At 44.2% G+C, this 23,331-nt stretch overlaps 1 protein-coding gene across 2 annotated transcripts in view; it reads right to left on the reverse strand.

Moving 5' to 3' along the window:
• PER3 (period circadian regulator 3) overlaps positions 1-23,331 on the reverse strand; it is a 476,770-nt gene that overhangs the window by 72,185 nt on the left and 381,254 nt on the right. For both annotated transcript variants that reach the window (XM_069240206.1, XM_069240207.1), the window contains exons 19-20: positions 3,709-4,463; positions 908-1,100 (exon numbers count right to left, since the gene is read on the reverse strand). In XM_069240206.1, coding sequence (XP_069096307.1) covers positions 908-1,100; positions 3,709-4,463 — 948 coding nt within the window. The remainder of the gene's footprint in view (positions 1-907; positions 1,101-3,708; positions 4,464-23,331) is intronic.

The following is a 23,331-nucleotide window of genomic DNA, read 5'->3' on the forward strand; positions in this document are numbered from 1 at the left end:
AACATGCTGGGGATGTTAACAAAGTAGAACTCTTAAACAAAATACAAACTTTGAAAGAAGTTTATCCAGTGGACTTTTGTCGTGGATTAGAGGCTAGACATGTTAGAACTGAAAATTATGCAGACATACTCCAAAGCCTAGGACAATAAAACACACTTTTGCTGCTGTAAGATTAGTTGACATGTTTAGTGCCAAACACCAAATAATAAGGCTGGCTACATTTTATGTTTTTTTCACAAAGGCAAACTATGAACCAAACAGAGAAGCCAGGAGAAATCTACTGATTCGCCATAATGCAATTTTAAAAAGTAGTACATCAGATTTAAACTTGAAAAACTCACATCACTTATTTTTTTTAAACAAAGTACAAAATTTAAAAAATATACTGATTTATCACACAATTATTTGAGTTTTTCATCAGATTTAGACTTGACGGAGGTAAATCACATATTGTTCACATATTTCACAATTAAACTAAACTTCTGCAATTAATAAATATTTTAACATAGTTCATTTATTGCAAGATATATTCTTTTTCCCATGAGTATTTTTTATTAGAAATTGATGTTTTTCTCACAAATTAATTTATATTCCCTGGGGACTTTTAATTTGCTGCAGGGGTGACTGCTTTTTGGGCCTATGCGATTATAAGTCTAAACTTGGTTCTAAAAATATTAGGGATGGAAATCAGAGTGAGCTAGGGCTGAGGAGTGACATGGGAGACAATAAGGTTTACCACACCCACAATTTCGTCATTTCTTTCTGACAGTTTAACTTCAGAGATAAAACATTGATGTTTTCTAACATTCATGCTTTTCTTTGCAGATAATGGCATAGGTCTGTCATTTATGTACCAAACATTTCACAGCTAGGAACTACAATTATCAGGAAGTCCATTTATTTTTACCTATGGCGTTGCCATGGGTCCCATGAGCGGTGCATCCATTTGACCCAGAGCCTAAAGACCTGGATCCCGCTGATCCGCTGCCTGATCTTGCAGACCCCGTTCCTGACTGAGAGTCATCTTGCAGCAGGAAGTCGAGTAGTTCACTGGAAGCCGAGTGGCTGTCGTTGTTACCACTCTCTTCAGCAGCATTAAACTGTAAGTCAAAAATTAATATTAATAGGCACTTTTGCAGTTTCAGCGGTTCAATTTCAGGTGACAATTGAGAGTCTTAAAAAATGTTCTTTAAAGTTGGTAGTTATTTAAATTTTCATATTTCTGCTCCAGGTTACAAAAAGATTGCAGTCGGGATGTTAAAACATAAGTGAGTACACATAATTTCTAGTTATAATTTAGACAGTGGAGTGTCATTAAGTTACCACAGCATGCCTACAGTACCAGGTGACACATAACAGGCTTAAGAACAATGTTTTATCCAAAATCTTAAACGAATACACTACATTATTGGATTAACATGTTTTCTTCAGAGATCCTTGCGTAATAACAGGTCACAAAATCCATTCCTGATGGAAAAAAAGGTTTAGTGGGTTAAGCAGCATGTAACCTGCAAAGCATACATTTGAATAAAATGCTTTGTTTTGTCACTCGAAAGCTATTACAATGAATGTTTATACGTTGCACAGTGTTGAATACATATTAGTACGAGTCATGGCTCGCTGTGCAATGAAGGGGCGGGGTGGCATGCAGGGGTTGGGGGGGAGGAGAAAAAAATAAACATTAAATAAAACAATTAATAATATTAAAAGGTACATGCCGCACATGTGCTCCATCTTCCTGGTTACAGGAGGCACAGACTCCCAGCCTGCCCTATGTCCAATGGTAATGCTGCATGAAAGCAGCACTAGGATTGGCTGGAGCGCCCTGGCTGGGCACTCCCAAGCAAACTGGAAGCCTGTGCCTACTCTCTTCAGGCCAGCAACACAGCGCTGGGCTGGAGAGAGCACAGTGCACATGTGTTTGGCCAGCCCGAGACGGCCGGCCAAACATACATGTTCACTGAGTGGGAGTGCTGTGTACTCCCCCATCTTCCCCATCATATCCCATGGCCCCACCCCTTTAACAACAAAACAATAATAAATATAGTTTAATATAATTTTGTTGTTAAAGGTTTGCACTGGCTGCTGCTGGAGGGGGGTGACGCTCCTTCGCCATAGCGGAGGGGGGCGATGTTCCTCTGCCATAGTGGGGGCGACACTTCTTCCCCATAGCAGAGGAGCCACTGCTGATAAGTATGTTTTTCTAGGAAACCCAATTAGGTTGGTCCTGCTTGCGATATATACAGCCGTAATCTGTGTAATTCCGCATGTACATCTATGAACCTTTCCTACATATTTAGCTAAAGAAAGTAAAATGCTTTATGTTATGTTTTGATTTAATTTTGTCCAGTCGCCATGCGAAGTGATTCATGGCACATTTCTTTGGTTCCTTTCACTGGCAGCTGAGGCTGCAGCAAGGAGTGGCAATGTCCAACAATGCTGTCTTTAACATCTGACACCTGCTACCTGAAAGGACCAAGGAAATAGGTATTGTGCCTTAGGTGAGATATTTGGGTGTGGTCTGGAGAAAAAGTCTCATCCCTGCTCCCCCGCCATTCTGGCTCCTGAAGGCTGCAGGCCAGCACACACTGAGAGCACACACTGAAAGCACACTTGTACCTACTGACCCTATGTGTCCAGTTATAGGAACACTGACCACAGTAGGCGCATAGGTCCAGTTGCCAAAAAAATGATAGTGGTTCCCACTCAACGTCAGCACTAGGTATCAGGACTACAACAGATGGCATAGTACCAAAAATGAATATCATACCACTCCTTCTAAAAGCCATACATTTTCATACCAATGGATTTGAAACTGTTTGTCATCCTCAGCTTGAATCACTTGGAGTTTCAGCGCACTGCCTCTCTCTCTAAAGTCCTCAGCTATAACAACAATGCAGTTCTGACTAGCTGTAGCTAAGTGTGACCCAGGGCTTTAGCCTGCTGCTGGTGCCTGCTAATCTTTGCTTAAGGACATGGGTGACTGGCCAGCAAATAGTGTGTGGGGGAACTGGAGACCTGCCTGTGAAGTCTACAGTGGTGGTGGAAATGCATGCACTGTGATATCACTCATGCCTTACCCTTGCTCCTGTGGTGTATATTGTCCATCTAAATGCTAGTACACAGGCACAAATGCTTTCTCCTGCAAGGGGGATGTGCCTAGTAATATGTGCATGGACTTCTTAGTAAATATCAGTATTAAGCTGAACAAATTAGTGCACAGAACAGAGAAAGTCTGGACATTGGTCCTCAAAGGCATTGGGACCAATCCCATAAAAGACTGGAAGTCATTGTCACATCGAGTATCACACTGAAATAGACAATCTATTGGAGCACTGTCTTCTCCACCAATGCTGAGAGCAGCACCATGCATATTTTTCAAGTTTTCCATTACAGCGATTGACAATAAATGTTTGGTCACAAAATACTGACGCATTACCCTGCAAGTCATGAAGAGAAAGCCTACTTGACAAGTTTTGAAAAGGGATCATTGCAATTCATAGTGTTATCCGAAATACACTTCACAGTGAGGCATAATATACTGTACCTTTGTACCTATAATGATAGCAGCCTTTGTATCTACCGGGTTTGCATATGGGAACTGTTTACGTAATACCAGCAAAAGCTTTTACTAGAGCTTCAAAGTGAACAATATATTGAATGACTTTAATAACATGAACTATTATGGTTTTTGTCTTTTTTACTTACAAATTTATGTTCCACGTACGCTTCACTTTCAGATGCCTCTTGAGGCTCCAAAAGCTTGGGTAATTCTTCCTGAAGAAGATCCAGCTGTAATGGGGAGCTGCTTCTTGAGTTGCTAAACAATGGGGGCTCCTTGCTCTGGACATCTAGCTGACCCTCAGGCGGCATCGGTGAAGAGACCTGTGATGGTGGATCCATAAGATCTGGTGTAACCTGCAATGGCATGCTGGTCGGTGGGCCGGGCACTGCAGTGAACGAATAGGAAGAGGAGCAAGGATACTGGGAAGTGAAAAATGGTTGAGGCATCTGATTGCCCATGTGAGAATACACGGGGTAGTTTGGGAGCATGACTGCCATGACAGGGCCCATGTAAGGTGCTTGGAATGCCGAATAGGAGTGCATATTATAAGACATGGTTGACTGAGGTGTGGGCTCCGGACCAACAGATGAAGTTGCACAGTCTCCTGATATTGTGGTCATAGATGGAATTGGAAAACCAGGCACTGGGTACGTTGGTGGAATTGGGATCATCATAGGCTGAGGAAAGGCCATGTTAGAAGGGTTTGGCTGTGAGATCTCGGATGATTGCCATGATTGTTGGGTAGCACCCACTTTTCTGACACGTGGCTGAAGCTTTTGATTTGAGCCATTGCTGTCAGATGATTCCTGAGGTTTTTGGCGCTTTTGCTTTCCACGCTTTCCGTGTTTTTTCTCTTTTTTCCCACCAGCAGGCTTGATCTGCTTAGACGAGTGATCACCTATTGAGTATAAACAAAATTTGTTGTCAGAATACCACCTGTGGCCATAGGAAAAGAGGAAACAGTGTACAAAGTGAATAAAGTAATTTGCAAAGTTGTTTTCTGATTGATCCTAAAAGTCTTCAGACATTAAGATAAATTCACGTTTTGGCAATAAAAGAGGAGGACCCCGCGGACAAATCAACGTTTTAACAAACATACAAGTAGCATTTATTATACTGCTCACAACTATATGGAAATGCGTTTGCATGCCAGTGTGTCATCTATGGCTCATTTAAAAATTGCAATAAGGCCCAGAGATTAAAATCAAAAATGGGCGTGAGGAAGGATTTTGGTTTAGCAAACTCAGGTGAATTAGTTAATAGAAAACATATGTGTTGCAGGCTCGAGACTATGGGCTACATTATATGAACTGAGATTTGTGGTTTGAGGATTCCGGTCTGTACCCTCGCACCAAAATCCGCCCACTAAAAAACACTGAGTCTCGAATGTGAATAAACGTGGAACTCAGTTTTACCGGGTACTCTTCTGCAGATATTCGATATTTTGGTCCCATAACTGAGGCATTTAGCATGCAAATTAGCACCTGTTTGGAGCAGGGGGAAAATGGAGAGGGGGGATTGCTTTAAGGAGTGACAGTGGTCATTGACGATGGTCCAAGTCCTCGGAGCGCTACCTCGAGTAACTCATGCAGCTCTCCACTCCGGTGCAGGTGGAGTGCATTTTAGGGTTGGGCTCTGTAGATCCCTACATACCCATCAGATCCGCCTCCAGGCCTGGTGTTTTCAGGCACAGAAATGTGAGTGGGTAAATTGGAGACCTGGTAATACCAGGCCTGGAACGCCAGGCTACTCATAATGGCTGGCAGAGGAATCCTGCTCTGTGTCTCTCGTAATAAAGGCTACTGTTTACAGGTGGATAACGCAAGCCCCTGCGGCAGGGGAAACTCTCAACCCTCCAGGGGCCCTTCAACGCTTCAAGGGGGCCCAATTCATCTCAAAGCCAATGAATATCTGTGGATTATAGGAGACGGGGGGAGGGCATCATCACATTCTGCAGGGGACCCCATTCATTTCCAATCAGGGCACAGACTGTTAAGAGAAAAAGAGGAAAAATCTTAAAGTGGTAACATTTAACAGTTGTTGATACCTAACTGAATTTGTGTCTCGTGGCTGTCACATGTTTTCAAAGGACAGGAATAGCCCTGCATCCTAACTGTATTGGGTAACGTTTGTACAAATATAGCACAACTTATAAAGGTCCAGTGAAAACATCGAGAACTTGCATCCCAATGACTACTTACACATTGTGTAGAAATTCATAGCGTTTTTTAAGTCTTTGGCTTTTGCGTTTTTTAGTATGAATTCATTACAATCAGACCCAGAAAACAAACAAAAAAATGAGAAAAGGAAACAACAACTGGCAATGTCAATAACGTCCGGTGTCGGGAAGCTTGTGAAATGGTTACTTTTGTTGTTTGTTTATGCATACAAAAATATAAAAAGATAAAAAATCATCACCTACACGTGTTGGATCTGTGCTTGCAATCAAAATATTAATTCAAAAGTAAACTGACCAGTGCACTTTGCTGCAATACAACTGTATGTGTGCTTCCTAACAGGGAGGTGTGCTTGAAATAAGTATGACAATTCTTTTTAGCTTAAAGCACGTCACGAGTATTTATGGTGCTTACTGGAGCAAATAAAAGTAGCTATTGCCTGTACATTACTGGCATGTGAAGACACTGTTTAAACACACAAGAATGACATATAAAGGTTATAAAATTGAAAGAAAAAGCCCAAAGTAAAGTATTGTCCTACCAGCCCTGGCTTTGAAGTGCACTTCTTTTTAGGTGGATCACCACATGTGCTTATGATGGCGGAAAGGTCACCAGTTCGCCAGCTTTCCCACCATCGTAATAATACGGGGTGGAGGAGAAATGGGAATTTGTGGTTACAGTCCTCTTTTGAAAGGCTGTAGGAAGTGCCTTTGCAGACTAGAAAAGGGAAGCATACACATTTAATGAGACACTAGAGAAAGGGATTTCCCCAAAGCGAAATTTACTTCCTCTATCAGAAAAATATCAAAAAGAAAATTATAATAGCACATATACACAAATCTGCATTATTAACTGTGCACATCTTACCGATTCTTTGCAGAGCTAAACTGAGTCATTTGTGTGCCATTCCAATTCGAGTTGGATTTTTGAGGGCCTGGTCCGAATTGCAGAGCAGGGACTAATTTGTTCATGTGCCAAAAATATTGGTTGGTAACTTTTGGTTACTTTTTAGCTTTAATTTGTGGTATTCTTACGTCATTCTGACTAGGCTCTGTTTTATATCCTAGGGCAAAATGTGCCAACAATGTTAATTTGTGCATATTGTATTTATGACAGTATTTTACACTTTCTGCAAATGAGCTGCTTGTGCCTCATTTTAGACTAGCCCCGTTTCGAGGCTGAAGCCACCCTTACAAATCTGTGACCTTTTTCTGCACAGCATTATTGCTTCTTCTAGCATTTAAGTACTAAAAGTCAAGGCCAGTATAATGGACTCAGTTTTTGGCTAAGCAAAGAATCCCCATGTCACATACATGTCTGGAGCAATGCACTGTTAAACCTTGTGCTTGGTAATGCAAAACAAGTGCCTACTGGGTCCATGTCTCTGCTACACTGTTGCACAATCTTCCTGTAGGAGTTTTACAAAAGGATGGATGTGATCTGTGAGCTGGCACAAGATGATGACGTGGTCAAAATCACAGGACAAAGAGAGGTGGGAAAAATATGCTAATGTCAAGAATTCAATAACTTTGTTAATGCTGTGTACACTGATTTTATCTACGTCCTCCATAATATTTCCTTTTAAGTGTGTCTCAAACATAGAGTTCTAAACCCTGCAATTTGGTGATGGGTATGTAAATTTCAAAAGTCTTAACAGCCCATTGTATCTTCACACTTTTGTGTCAACCATACCATTGGCTTGTATTTCCAGACAAGAAAAGTGGATCTGCAGGCACAAAGAATGGCGTCAGACACCATAAAAATCTACACAACAAATTACTGCTATTTGATGCCATGTTCTTAACTGCCATGATATTTTGCAGAACGGGCAAACAAATACTTAGCAGAAAGGAACTGTGACTAAGAAGTAGAAATACAAAAACAACAAGTTGTTGGATGAAATGCTTGAATTAATCTCACCCACTGGCGACTGGTTGGAGCTGCATCCCAATCTATTGTTTTTTTGCCCATCATGCTACCGCAGGTCTTCCCTGAACCAGAACACAAGCAACCTAGGACCGGTTTTGACTTATTTAGGGCTCTTCAGCCAGGTATAGCTTGCTTCCGGTGACAAAGTGAGCCTGGCACCCAGCGCACTTACAGCAACAAACCAAAAAGAATAAGGTGATGGATGAATGCTTCAATGAATCTCAGTCACTAGCGATCACTCAGGCTGCATCCCAATCCACTGTCTTTTTTGCCCAGTGCAAAAAGAATAAGGTGATGGATGGAATGCTTAAAAGAATCTCAGCCACTGGCGACCACTTGGGCCGCATCCCAATCCATCCTCTTTTTACCCACTTTGCCACCTCAGTTTGGACCCAGCTATATGCAAATCAGTCTTGACCCTGCTCCCCGTGGGAACAATCCAGCCGGATCTGCAGGCCATGTCCTCCCTACACCAGAACACAAGAAAAGTAGGACTGCTTTTGTCCTTGTTAGAGATCTTCAGCCAGGTATAATTTGCTTCCAGTGGCACAGTGAGCCCGGGTCCTAATTCTGGGCATACCCTGTGTACTTAGGACAGCAATTACAAAAACAACAAGCTTTGCCATACTTAGTGCTCTTCAGCTAGGTAGTTAGCTCCCAGTGGCACAGTGAGCCAAGGACCCTCGTCTGGGCATATCAGAGCACTTAGGGTGGCAATTGCAAAAATAACAAGGTGATGGAGGGAACACTTGAAATAATCTCAGCCACTGGGAATTGCTCTAGCCGCAGCCTAATCCATTGTTTTTTTACCACCATGCCACCTCAATTTGGAACCAGCATTAAGCAAATCAGCCTTGACCCTGCTCCTCATGGTAACAGACCAGCCCCACCTTGTAGGAAGAACTTCAAACTTTTCTTAACAAACAGACAAATCTGAAAAGAACACTACCTGAAGAGCATGACAGAAGACCAGATTAATGAAAACCTAGTACTGCAAGACTCTGATGCTTGATCAGAAAAGTACAATACTTTTCGCATCAATGCTTTCTTTTGTCACTCTGTCCTAAAAAAGCACCACCTTTTCAGCAATGCTTACATGCATCTCACATTGGAACACAAACATATCTAGACCTTCTCCTGCACGCAAGCAGCCTGTGAGAGAAGTTTTTCAAAACCGAAGTGTATCAACACCCACCCAGTACATCAAACTGATCAGAAGAACCTTAAAGCCCTTCTGCTCATGTCAATTGAATGGAAAGTATTTACTCAGTTAAATATAAATAACATTGTAGACATGGCGCCATAAAAAGTGCATTAAGGCAAGGCCTCTTGATTCAGTAACACTCGGTCTTTAGACAGCATGATTTAAACGCCCAAAAAATGTGAATAAATCTACGTGTTTTTGTGAAGGGGCATCAACTGCTGACCATGGAACAAATTTACCGATAGATTGTAAACTGACATTTTTTTTAGAATACTTTAGATACCGAAGTTCCTTTTGCTCCTTTTTTATTTGAAAAGAAGAATCACAAGAACAGCTGACAAGAGAAGCCACAGTGATTTCAATAGTGCACTTCTTACTAAACAATACTCAGTCTTCTTCCACAAAAAAGACCACACATGTTGCAAGAATCAAATTACATCTATGTTATAGGGTTTTGTCAAAGTATCTCTGTTTTAGGGTTTTGTAAGCTTTGTCCATGGGTTTCATATTAATATTATTTACTTTTTCTGTTGGTAAAAGTTATATTGCCTAGAACTTTCTCTAATACATTTTAACCACAGAATTATTTACATGAATGTTGTGAATGCCAGAATTGATAACTTAGATTTACTCTAGTCCTGCATAGATAGCTGAGTGTGGACTTTTAGTGCAAGGTACATACTCTCAGGCAAAGTTCACCAATTTTGATGGACCGAGTTATCTTTTGTTTTGTTTCTTGGAGTTTAGTTTGTTAGGTCCTAATCTATTTTTGTTTCTTTTCAATATCACTACAGCTTTGTTTCTTCTAGATCTCTCCCATATGAATCAGAACATGGCAAGGATGCACATAAATTATAAATTCCCTCTAGTCCTTTAGGAAAATCATGTGAAATACTTTGGACAAAAGCGGCATACTTCCAGGTAAAGATCCGTATCTATTAGTGAGCTAGATATTTTCTATTTGGAGGTTTTGTAAGAATATGTTCTGCAGGTGACATATGGACATTATTTCTTTCATCTAGCAGGTTTTGTTACCCTGATTCCTCCACGGGGAAGCAGGAAAAGGAAATGAATCATAGAAGTGCCAGTCTTTATTGCAGGGACACTCTAGCCCTACAAAGAGATCTCAGTGAAGACCTCATATAATCATTGCATACAGTTAAAAGATGGTGAACAGTAACGGACCTATATGTATTGCTTTTAGATTTTGAAGTATCTTTTTACTATTACTTCTTATCCATGTCTTTATAGGTTCTGTTTTCCAATAAGTCTACTCTGTGAACCATGAGAAGGAAAAGACGCACGGAAGTTTCAAATCCACCCTAGCCCTATGGAAATGTTGCAGAAAAATTTGTAGGGTACAGCAACATACTTTAAGGTGAAATAGTAGTCTTTGTAAGTGAGCATGACAGTATATACTTAGGAAAGTGGTACACTTATTTGCCTTATGCGTCATTTCTTTTTCTGTCTGTAGTACAGGTTCTCTTTTCTCCCAAAGAATGGGGAGAACGGAATTATTTGAAGAAGTTAGAAAGACAGTGCTACCAGAATAATCAATCTTTGCACTTAAAATGCTAGATTTTATCACATTTTTAGCTTTTCTAAGATGTGTTTGTTTATGGGTAAAAGGCAAATATACTTTCTTTACTCTGCTGTTACCGACAACCCCTTTGTTCTTACTTGGCTACAGGAGAACATATTAGAGTTTAAAATTTGTTCTTTCTACTTGTTGTTGCAGGTTCCATTCTCAGAAATCCTAACCTAATACTTTACCCCTTCAGTTTGTACTGGATTTCAGATTTACTAAATAATCAGCATCTAGCACATAGTTGGTTGTGGAGTGCTATTTTTTAAATTGCGTGCAAGATGTTTAGTCCGCAAGTGGCGGTATCAATACCGTAGCAGTCGGCAACCCCCGCCCGTGGACACCACCTGCCTCACAGCTGCAGACACCATGCTCCAACTCGCCTCCCAGGTTCTGTTTCCATTGGACGTGGCGCCCATGAAGGAGGGATCCTGCCTGCTCCCAGACACAGGCAGTCAAGCGAGGTGCTTACCCTATGGCCCTGCTTTTGAGGACAGCGAGGCGAGGGAGCCCGTCCTGCAGCCTGACACTGGCTGTGTGTGTGTGTGTGCCTCCAGCTCCAGGGGAATCCTCTGCACATCTGCCAGGTGGAAATAAATGTTGGCAACATTTCTCAATGAACAGTGTCACCTGTTAACCTCCAGTATAACTACACTGGTTATCTGAAAATACTGCTGCTGCTGTTTGCTACACTAGGCCCGGTCAAGGGCAATCCACTGTCATCCTTGCAACCTGCCCCCGAGTAGGTTCAAATTGCCATCCTTAATTCCTGCCCTGAGAGTCCTGGTGATTCGTGTTCGCTGCTTCAGCAGCATTCAGTTCGTCAGGTGACCCCTAGGATAACGCCTTTTCTGTGTACCCACCATGGTAAATGATCAGAACTAGCAGAATGCAATGGCCATGGCCCCATCACCACACATGGCCCAGATTCCCTTGCCTCCCTGACAGTGCTGCCCCCTAGAGAGGTCTGCCCGACCCAGCAGCACCACTTTGACACATGTAGATTGTCCAACTGAACAACTATTTCTGTGCAACGCTGGAAATCGATGGTAACAGGAAGAGGTTAGTCATGAGGAGATTTACACTCTTTGAAACCCTGCCTAGGAGGGTAGTGGACAACAATTACTATGCTGAGCTACTCCATTAAACATGTACTTAAAACCCTAGCTGAACCAGAGTTCAAGCTGCGCCAGACCCACCAGTGGCAGAATGAATTCATTGGCCTGTTCCATACCAGTCTGCGACACCTCACCAGCATATGCAAGATTGACGATCAGACAAAGAAGTTCATGTCCAGCTCATTGAAGGCTACTGATCCTTGACCGTGAGGCAAATAATATTCTGACTGCCAGGCATGACTCTGGATATGATCTCAATCAGGCTCGCTTGCATTAACTCTCAAACAGCTGAGCAAATGAGATGGCGCGAGCCCTTGCCTGGATTGGGAACATGTGGAGAAAGCCAGCTCAAGGAGAGAGTATACGCCAGCTACAAATTACCATGGTGCCCGCAGCCAAAGGCACAACCCACCCCAACCCCCACAAAATGCAGAATCTGCCGCCTGGAATCGTACCAAGGGAACATCTGCCCAGTTGGAGGCAAGATATGCTTTTGGTGTGGTAAAGAGTATCATTTCGCCCACATCTGCTGAAGCATAGAAAAAGGGCACAAACCTTAGAACTAATCTAGTCAACAAAAGTCACTGAAGTGCCACACTGTGAAAGAGCACACCTCAGACTATAGAGTTGTGAAAGCATGCTCATGCAGGAGTATCCTGTAGAGTGAGAAGATAATGCCTTCACGACCATTGACATGCAGTCAGTGAACAGCAACAGGAAGCTGGCTCCTGTGTGCATTGTAATGCTAGGAGGCATGCCAGTACCAGCTCTGACTGACACTCAAGTCTCCGTAAACATTATGGACATTCACCAATTTCAAAGACTGAATCCTCGTCCACAGTTAGACTCCACAAAGGTCAGGATGTTTGCATATGGTAGCGGGTGCCCGCTGCCACTGGCTACAGTCACTGAGCAAGTGGTGGTGAGCGGCGACCGGAGGATGCATACCTGCTTCTATGTCACTAAAAAAGGAACTGGCACGCTCATTGGCTGCCACACCGATGAGTACCAAGGGCTTGTATTCTTCGCCCAGCGCATGCATGACAATCACACATTAGACATCCTTAAGGACTTTTAATGATTTTTCCAACAACTTGGCTGCCTGAAAGGTGCACAGGTCAAGCTTCACATTGACCAAACAGTTTGCCCCCTGACCCTGCATCACAGACGAGCCATCTTCATCTGCAGCCCATGGTAGTGGAGAAGCTGTGAAACCTGGGGTGGTGAGAGGTGATAGAGAAAGTTTCTGGGCTTAGCCCATAGGTATCCCCACTGGTAGTAGTGCCCAAGTCACAACAACAAAGAGCTGTTTGCCTCGGTGTTGATATGCGCCTCCCAAACATGATAATCTGCTGAGAACAGCATCTCATACCCATCGTAGATTATATAATGTTGGACCAGAATGGTGCGCAGTAGTTTTTAGAACTGGACCTGATTACGAGGTACCAAAACTGCACTACACACTACACAACAAATCAGTACACATCCATTACAATTCTGACACAACACAACCTGTATATGCTAAAAACATATAATGACATACATCCATGACCCAACACACACACACCATTGGCACTGCACCTACACATGGCACAACAACCAACACAACTACACACTCAGCTACACAAACAGACTCACACACAAGCACAACTGCACACATCACCATATCTGCCACAGAACAACAACACTCACCTGAATGTGTCACACGGCAACATAACATACCCAACCACCTCATGCAATTGACACACATGCAGACACAACTATATCACCCACTCCAGCTCCCTCCACCTCAACCAGCCAATCCCCAGGCACACATACACAACAGATAGCACAAACCTATCCATAGAGGTCCCCTTGCAATGCTCACACCATGATGTTGTTGTACAGTGTGAGTGTACCGTCACTGTGGTGCCAGCATTCGTTTTGCAATGAATGATGACACCACAATGACAGATGTGTATGTTTGCGATATGCGCGCTGTGCAAGTGTGACCCCCGCCATGTATGACACATTTGTTTCCCTGACATATGCATGTCACAGTGATTGAAAAAAACATATTGTGGCATAAATATAACTGCAGTGGTCTTGACTTCCCGTGCAGTGCCCACCCAACTTACCCTGCAATGTGGCGTCTCTACCGTTGAGTCCGGTGATAGAGGGGTTGCGTTTTCTCAGTGGGCCGGTGGCAGCAGTGATGGCAGATGTTGTCCAGTCATGTCCAGTCGAAGACGGAGGTGGAATGAGGAAAATTTCACCCCTTTCACTCCACTTCGGCAGCTCAGAAGTGGAGGTCGGACTGCCACTTTTTTCTTGGAGGTAAGGCACATCCAAATCTGCCCAGCAGTAAGGGTGCCTGGAGTCCGTTGTCATCCCTATTCCCTCTCCTGGCGTTGACTCGGGCAGTGTTTCTTGGCGGAGACGGCAGTTCAAATGCAGACTTTCATCTATGGGCGGCCACCACCAAAATCTAAATATGGAGGGCGGACCATCAAATAGGCAGACGAGTTTTCAGTCGAAAAGCTGACAGCGAGATTGTTACTCCCAACATCTAAATCAGGCTCACTGTTGGTTGGAAGAGGGGATCTAACTACATTGTGAAAACACTGCAAATATTCACTTTTCAGAACTTCTAGTCTTCACAATCCTTACTGGCTCTATTACCTATAAAAGCCTTCATTAACAAACATTTTCTCTAAAAATTCGTTCCCTGAGACTAACCAAATAGAAATTCCTGAAAGGGACCAATCTGTAAATGTAGGCCACTTTTTTCGGGTCGCCGCCCCGGGTTAAATTTAGCTCCCAATCCGAATCCACTGCTCCGGGGTAAAGTTGACATACAATGTATTGCCAGTATACAAAATCATAGTTATTTAAATTATCGGTAATTTCACGTGCAGGGTACCATATGTCCGTGCCCTTCGCATGCCGACCTAATTATATGGAAATTACAACATAAGGCTTTGTATTTGCAGCTCAGTAACGTTTACAGATTCAAAACCTTGGATTGTGCTGCCACCTCGTGACGTGCTCTGGAACATACACATTGTAATTAATCGGTTTATTCTGTAGGAAGTACTCATTATTCCAAGCCAGGTACTGAGTCCTGGCTGCGACACTAAATATCTACAGTTTTTCAAATCGCTGTGTATCCAAAGATAAGCTCCTCGTACCCACAGCCTTTTCCTCTGAGTCAGTTACGTGTGACTCTAGGATGAATAACACACTTTAAAACCAATTTTAAATGTAGAATGCTTAGGGCCAGATGTAGCAAACGGTTTTTCCCATTCTGTGTCAATGGGAAAATGTGTTCGTACATATGGCCCTTAGTCTTTTAAAGATCCGTGTTTAAATTGAGTAGTATATTAGCTAGAAACGCAAATCGATAACTATGTTCTTTAATGCAAGTCTATCAACTTTAGCTACTGTACAAACGCCCATATCTAAACTAGTGCCTTGAACAGAGTGCCATGTTGTTGTTTTGTAGATCACTGACAACTGAAATATGTGTAGTCAGCCCTCTACCCCATTGTCGTCATGGCTTGCCCCGTGCGACTCTTGGCACTACTTTTGCGAGCCCTGACCTCAGGTGGCAAAATCAGTGCCAGTAACAAAGGGGAAAGCGCGTCCTTATAAACGTCGACTGGGGCTCCATTTCCGTTGTTTTCGGTAACTTTTTTTTAATAACACCAATAGTGAATAATAACAAAATATTCACTATTAGTGTGAAAAAATGGAGCGCAATTAGCTCTAGGAATATGACTCTCCCAGTCAGACGTGGTAAGCAAAGAAGGATTTTAAATATATGTTGTGTGCTTGCTTGCAGTACTGTGTTTATGTGAGACAATGTGTCTTTGTATGAATGCGTATGTGTGTGAGTGAAACTAAGGGTCAAAATAATTTGATGTTCCGCTACCCCTGGCACTTTGGTGGATTGACGTTCATGGTCTCCCTGACTGTCTCTGAAGTTAATCTTCGCCGGACACACACCCAGTCCTTTCTGCGGCACAGGTCGACTCACTTGTGCACCCTTCCACTGATTCATTTCTCAATCCCATTGAGGTTTTTAGGAGAATATGTGCCAGGATAGCTTGAACAATTTCATGGAACCACACTCAAAATACAAGCAGATGGTTGTTGAATACTTCAATTAATCTTAACTAGTGGTAATGAATGGAGCAGCATTCCACAAATCACTGGTTTGTTTTACTAAATGAGATTCCCAATGTGAGACGTGTATGGCCACATGTGGGCCCCTTGTCATGTGCGCCACGGGCGTCAAGCGGGACCTCAGAACTGAGCCACAACAAAGCGCAAACCTTTCTGGAGTTGCTTGTGTTCCCGTGTAGAGGGAACTTGAATTGGTAGTGGGGCTGGACCGTTCCTGTTTGAGAAGTACCAAGTCTAATTTGTATATGGCTGGTCTTTATTTGACTTGGCCCAGGGGCAAATGTACGATGAACTGGGTTGCAATGCCTTGCATTCATCAGTGGCTGAGATTAATTACAAGAATTTCACTCACCGCTTTATACTTATTTTCAATCTGGGCTGTCTGGCGTTATCGAAAACTCACAAGGATCTGTCCCTGTGATCGAAGGGATACCTCAAAGTTTACTCGAAGATAATGTTCAGCCTCGTTACTCAAATTAAACCTTCCAAGTCTGATTGTACCTTCCATGGCACATAGTCGACTCTTTTCACTCTGGCTCCTCCTCCAGTAAGGCCCTAAAGCGACTGACCACACCCCTTTTCGTATAACACCTTTAGCCCTACAGAGATGGATTCGAAACATCCCCTTGTGCGTGGTAAATCATAGGGGCTTGGACAAGACAACTGGAACAATGAAAAGCACCAATAGGCAATATGAACATTACATTCCCTTCGGCCTTCTCCTCGACAGCATCTCAAAACATGAGTAACCCTCGAGACAGACACCCCACCACATAACGTATTCCTAAAGCTAAACCCCAAAGATAAGTGGCCTATTAAAGTAAGGATTCGTTCAACCTGTTAAGTGTTTGTCGGGGTCAGACATTATACCTAGTTGACCTCTTTGCACGTGCACTGATCATTTGCCATTTTCCTTTCTGCTACATCTGGTACTCAGCACCAGCATTCAGATTTCATTTTGCCTCTAGGCACTGTACCTGGTTGAGGGTGTTTGCCGCAAGAACAGTAGGGTACGGAACTGACTTTGTTCCCTTCGCTCCTCAAATGCCTCCAAAGACCGTTCAAGCACAAGGGATGGATGCCGTGTATAGTAGATCCCTCAGTCTCTGCCCCCTTCTGTCAGTGTCTGATCAACCAAAGGTGCTCGGCCATTGCTGTAGTGGAGGGGGAAGGCTTGATGGCCGTCTCACAATATAGTAGAAACTGCACTGTGTCGACACCTCTCCCCAGGCAACACGCATACCTCACACCATCAAACAAGTCATCTTAGCTTTTGAAGTAGGGACCCTTTGTGAATTGTAGTCATTTTCATTTTTGGGCCGATACATGGAGGACTGACAGGAAAGAGACGATAAACAGACCCCCGCAATTTTATCCCCAATCGTCCATGTGACACTGGTGATGCTAGATTAGGTACAGAAGATAGAAAGGTCTCCTTATCCCAGGATTTAAGAGTGAGCAGTACAAGAAGGTACTCTCTCCATTGAACATATAAAACATTTTATGACGGAGGCTCAGGACGAATTGATAGAAATCATATAAAGTGATCATCCCTTAAGAATCAAAGTTCACTCAACCTGTTGACCAAGTGGCTAAAATGTCTGTGACCAAAAGTAAGAAACCAGAGTCAGAAATTTGAGTGCAACGTCGAGAACGATCATGCCACAATCTTGGAAAGAAGGTAAAGGGGAGGGTGGACCCACAGCAGTGTCAGGAATCTAAATGTTGTTCTAAAGAACACCCCACATTGTTATTGCTCTGAAACACTCCAGGGTATCCAAAAAGATTTAATGACAGTCCCATGGTCCTTCAACTCAGCTACCTGTGATCCAAGACCAATTCCGTTTTACAGGAACTAAAGAAACGGTCCTTGATCTCACAGTCTGATCACCCTAGTTCAGATAACAAACAAAATGCTTGAAATAAAGGTCCACAAATGATCATTATCTCCAGTTGAAACACTCCAGGCATCTGATTTCAGGAAGCTAAGGAATTTGATGCTGAAGAGAACTCTCTCAACTTTTAGGTCCAACAGCTCACGTTGTGGGAGGACAGCAAGGTTGTGACACTGTGCTCTGTAAGGGTATCACATGAAGACTAAGGGTTCAAGGGCAACTGTCTGCTCGAGATACACAGGGAACCACCCAAACTGGGTTCAGTTTAGGGTTGGCACTAACACTTGGGCTGTATCCTTGAGTATTTGCGCCAGGTGCTTGCAGGCCAGAGGAAACACCAACCCATGTTTCGTGCTCTGCCAATTATTTAAGCCTATTTGAACATTAAATAAATATGTCACAGAAATCTGGGGTCGGAAGGCTCGCCGCACAGTAACTATTGATAGTCACTCAGTACCGGCTCTCCCCAGCATCACCATAAAGGGCCTGACGATATATTGAGGATGGGCCGCAAGGGTGGAGCAGAGCCTTTAGCGCATAAGATGAGTATTCGATGCACCCAGGTCCCTGGGATGTGCGAACCTAGCCATTCCACACCCTCTGCAGCAGCGTCCAAAACTGAGGACAACCAGGACCAAATATTGGGGGCTAAAGCGGCCACCAAACAGAAACTTAGCAACAAGGTGGGCGCTGTAGCTGTTGAACTGGGACTGCTTAGGACTGATCAACAGAAGCTAATGAGCAGGGCCAAGAAAATGGAAAACGAGGTGGGAGAGCTCCGTCCAACTGTCCTGGTGCTCAAGGGGCAGGTGCCTTCACTTGCCACTAAGGTCCGAGAACTGGAAGGCCAAAGCTGAGGATGCAGAGGGATGTTCCAGTCTGAATAATATCTGAATTGTGGGATTCCTGCAGGGAGCAGAGGGAACAGACCCCCACAATCTTCTTTGTGAACTGGCTGAAGCAGCAAGTGACATCTGAGCAGCTGTAGGAGACATTCCTGGTGGAGCAGCCCATAAGGTGCCAGTGCAGCACCTTCCACTGGGGTCCCCTCCTAGGCCCGTTGTAGCTTGCATATTGAACTACAGAGATAGGGAGGCTCTCCCGCAGGCAGCACAAGCAAAATCGCTGCTTCAGTATGACGATGCAGAGATCCACATTTTTCAAGACTACACTCTCTAGGTGCAGCGCCGTAGGGCCTCCTTTTTGGGTGTCAAGCATAAGTTGCAACAAGCTGGCCTCCAATATTCTCTTCTGCTCCCGGCAAATTTGAAGGTGATAGCAGTCTTCACAGAACTGACAGACGCCTGGGGCTGGGTGACACAGCACCGATATGAGGCGATGTCACCGAGCCCCCTGGAACAGCAACACCAAGGCATAAAGACTGAAGGCAGATGGCGACAGAGGTCACGTTCTCGCCCGAAGGCTGCAGCACAAGGCACCCCTTCACCAGAACAGGCCAGAGTGGAATGTGCGCAGGAGGTGGCCACGGCGATCAATATTTGGAACGACAGGAGCTCAGAGCCAGGCTCTTCTCCATATAAAGTTGCGACTGACTGCTTCCATGCATTCTGAAGACAGCAAACCTTCGAATAATTGCCTAACGTCACACCTCAAACATCAGACAAGCTCCCATGACACTATGACTGGACAGTCGCTGACATCATGGAGTGGTGGCACCATTCCTGTGGCCAGCAGCTGGGGATGGTGGCCTACGAGAAGCTGCGAGAGGCAGCTGTTTGACAGAAACGGGGTCCTTTGGCGCAAGACACATTCAAATTAAAATTACCAACCTTGAGGTAGAACAGTGTGACATTGGCAATGTACACGCCCCCCATTCATGCTGTCACCTTTCTCTTTTTTACCTTTTAGTTGATTCTCAGACGCAATTGGAGCCCACAACGGTCAGCATGGGAGCACCCCATCAACGTGTTATATTGTTCATTGTTTGGGTGACCTCTGGTTCTGGGATTACCCTGTGTCGGGAGTTGGGAGTGCTAGTTGTTCGATTGTTTCATATGTGTGATGCACTAACTACTTTTCCTCACAGATCTGACTCAAGCATTGTGTGATGGGGTGGTGACTCATGTGTGCAGACCTGTCTAGCTCTAGGGGCTTATTTCGAAATGTATTTCAAAATGTATACAAAGTGGCTAAGTACAAATTCATGATGTGGAAAGTCCTGGCTAGGGATTCTACTAGAAAGAGACATTCTGTGCAGCAATACTTACGGAGGAGAGGGTTCCAAATCACTTTCTTACAAGAAACTCATATAATGAGAGAGTAAGAGGAACGCTTGAAGAGGCGTTGGAGAGGACATTGTTATTGTACTATATACTTGGGATTTGCATGAGGGGTTATGGTGTGGATCTGTCCTGAAGGCCCCTTCCAAATGTTGAGGATAGACGTTGACCCAGAGGGTAGATATTTGCTGGTAGAGGGGCTTCTGGACGGGAAAGCAATGTTAATGGGTAGCATATATGCCCCTAACTCAGCACAACTCTCCTTTTTCTCCAGACTACCCACTGTATTAACGCAAATGGCTCATTTACCATGGATATTAGGGGGCGACTTTAATTGTATAATTGACACACAACTTGACCGATCAGACCCCCCAATGCCCGGCTCTCCTGTTGAGACAGCAGCAGTGCTTTTTTCTCAGTGGCTCCAACATTGGCCCTTGTTTGACAGCTGGAGATCTTTATATCCAGCTGAGATAGACTACTCATATTATTCAGTAGTGCATGACTTAAACATTAGACTGGACAGAATTCTGTGTGACCCGACGACTCAACTCAGTGTCGGGGGCAGATTACTTGGGAAAGACTTTTTCAGATCACAATCCGTTGCAGATGCAGCTACAGTGGGGTGCTGCTAGACTGCTGGATCCCTCTTGGAGACTGCAACCAGCCATACTTGAGGGTCAGGCACTACGTGCTGAGATGGACGAAACACTGACGCACTACTTTGATGCAAATTGGGGTACTTCTTCCTCTAAGCTCACACACTGGAAGGTGATGAAGGTGGTGTTAAGGGGTCATTTTATCAGTGCAGTAGTGGATGCTAGGGCAACCATACATAGGGGCCTCACTGAAGCCTTTGGAGACAGCCACTAGGGACAACCACACCAAGCAAGGAGATCTGAATAAGGCATTGACTACACACACATGTCTGGTGGAGCAGCTGCCGTGCAACGATTTTAGATTGTATCAGGCCAAGTTGCACGTTCAGTACAATAAGGCTGGACGTTTGTTGGCTCGGCTAATATGTAGTGCAGACCTCCCCATCCCACTGTGAAGATTTGTGTATTACCGACAGAGTTTGCTTTGCACCAAACTCAGATACATGATGCATTTACATTGCACTACAGCACACTGTATAATCCCTAACAATTGCCCGACACAAAAACATACAAGAGTTCCTAGCTGGGGTGTTACTCACAGTTTTATAGCCTGAAAAGAAAGAAGACCTAAATACCCCCTCACATTAGAAGAGGTTAAGGGAGCAATCAGAGGAGCAGCCACTCACAAAACGCCAAGCTTAGGTGGGCTCCCTATCGAATTCTTCAAGGCCTACAAGCATCATCTTACACCCAAGCTGTTTGAGTTATGTCAGCGATGGAAGAAGTTAGGCTACCACAGAGCTTGTAGGAGTCCCTTTTGGTCTTGCTTCCGAAGCCAAGAAAGGATCCAGAGGAACTGGCTTTATATTGCCCACTGTCCATGTTGGGGTCGGATTACAATATTCTAAGTAAGGTCCTAGCAGGCTGCCTGTATGGACACATGCAAAAGATGGTGCACCCTGACCAGAAGGGGTTCATACCCAAGAGGTCCACTGCACTAAATATTCGCTGGCTGTACAGGGTGATGAAACTGGCCCCAGCTTGATGGCCATTCGCAGCACGCCTGGTATTAGACCTGGAAAAGGCATTTGATTCGCTGGACTGGGGCTACCTTTTTACAACGTTGACCAAGTTTGGGCTAGAGGGGAGGTTCCAAGCATTAATCCGTCTACTCTAAACAAACCCGATGGCGAGGGTCAAGATCAGCAGATGTGTCTCTCAACCGTTTCAGATCAAGCATGCAACCCGACAAGGGTGCCCGTTCTCTCCGCTTCTATTCACTCTTGCCATGGAGCCACTGGCACAGAAGCTGCGTCAGCTAGGGGATGGATGAGGCATTCTGATATGCGGGGAGACGTAGGTCATCTCACTGTACGCTGTCGACATTCTGATATACGTCTGTGATATCAGTGTAGGTCTTGATCCTATACGGACAATCTTGCAAGATTTCTATGAGGTATCAGGGCTGCGGGTACATTGGGCTAAATTCTGTCTGTTCCCGTTACATCCGCACTGTCCTACACAGGCCCTCATCATAGAGGGTCACCGGTTAAGACGGGAACCCCGTACATTCAGGTGTATTGGCATTAATGTATATCATGACAGGCTAGATCTCCTAGATGTCAATCTTTTGAAGGTAGCAATGTAGCTGAAGCCTCAGATGGCCTTCTGGAGTACACTCCCACTCACAGTCCGGGCAGAGTGTCTCTTGTGAAAATGGTGGTACTCCCTTGCCTGTTATACATCTTCCAAAACCTTCCTGTCCACATTTCCAGGTCCATCTTTCATGCTCAACACTCTTCTATGGGGTCCTTTATTTGGAACAAGGACTGCCATCGGGTGGCGTTCTGGAAACTGCAACTCCCTACTGAAAACGAGGGTTTAGGCACCTCTAGTTTTGAATATTATTACCTAGCCGCACAATTGCAGCATTGAGAACCCGTAGGCAATGAGAAGATGATCTGAGAAGGGAGATTTCCATGAAGGATTGAGTAAAGAACACTGAGTACCCTTGTAAAGTATCTTGGAATGCAATGTTCCAGTATATCCAACATAATATTTTAAACAGAGCATACCTAACGCCTGCATCTCTTTTCCGGATGTTTGGCTCCCTGTTCAAATGCCCACGATGTCAACAACTGGAAGCAGACATCAGGAACATGTTTTGGACCTGCCAGGTTCTGGAAGAGTACTGGACCCAGATAATAGCTGAAATAGAATGAGTTTCAGATCGTACAGCCCTGCACACTACGGAAGGGGCACGGTTGGGCCTCTTTCTTAGACCAGTAACTGCTAACACCAGTAACAGATTCATAGACCTGGCACTGCTTCTAGCATGTAGGCTCATTACAATGCACTGGAAATCACTGACATTACCCACCACAGCACACTGGCGGGCAGCAACACTTAAATGGGGTTGGGCAGAGGTGGTGGCCTTACGGTGGGAAGAGATAAGGGGATTACGGAAGTACCCCATAGTCACAGCCTGGGAAACATTGCTCACCGACTTATCGGTAGAAACCCAGAAACGCCCAATAACTCGCAGGAGGAAGCATGAGACCCACTCTACACTTCCCCTCCCATAGTAGTCCCACTTCTTCTAATTTTCTAATCTCATACACTTCATGTGCTAGCCAGCATATACACTATTTGAGCTGGAAGGAACCCACTACACTGTCTAAACACCGCCCTAGAGATCAGGCCTGTCCAGAATGAGTACACTAATATCAGGAGGACAAAGTAGGTGTGTCACAAGTTGGTTTTACGAGTGGACGCAATATTACTATGTCATATAATACGACTGATTATCCTGTCAATCTAACTGGGGATTTGTATGATATAACAGAGAACAA

This window comes from Pleurodeles waltl, chromosome 6 (assembly GCF_031143425.1).
Source record: "Pleurodeles waltl isolate 20211129_DDA chromosome 6, aPleWal1.hap1.20221129, whole genome shotgun sequence".
In the NCBI taxonomy this organism is placed as follows: domain Eukaryota; kingdom Metazoa; phylum Chordata; class Amphibia; order Caudata; family Salamandridae; genus Pleurodeles; species Pleurodeles waltl.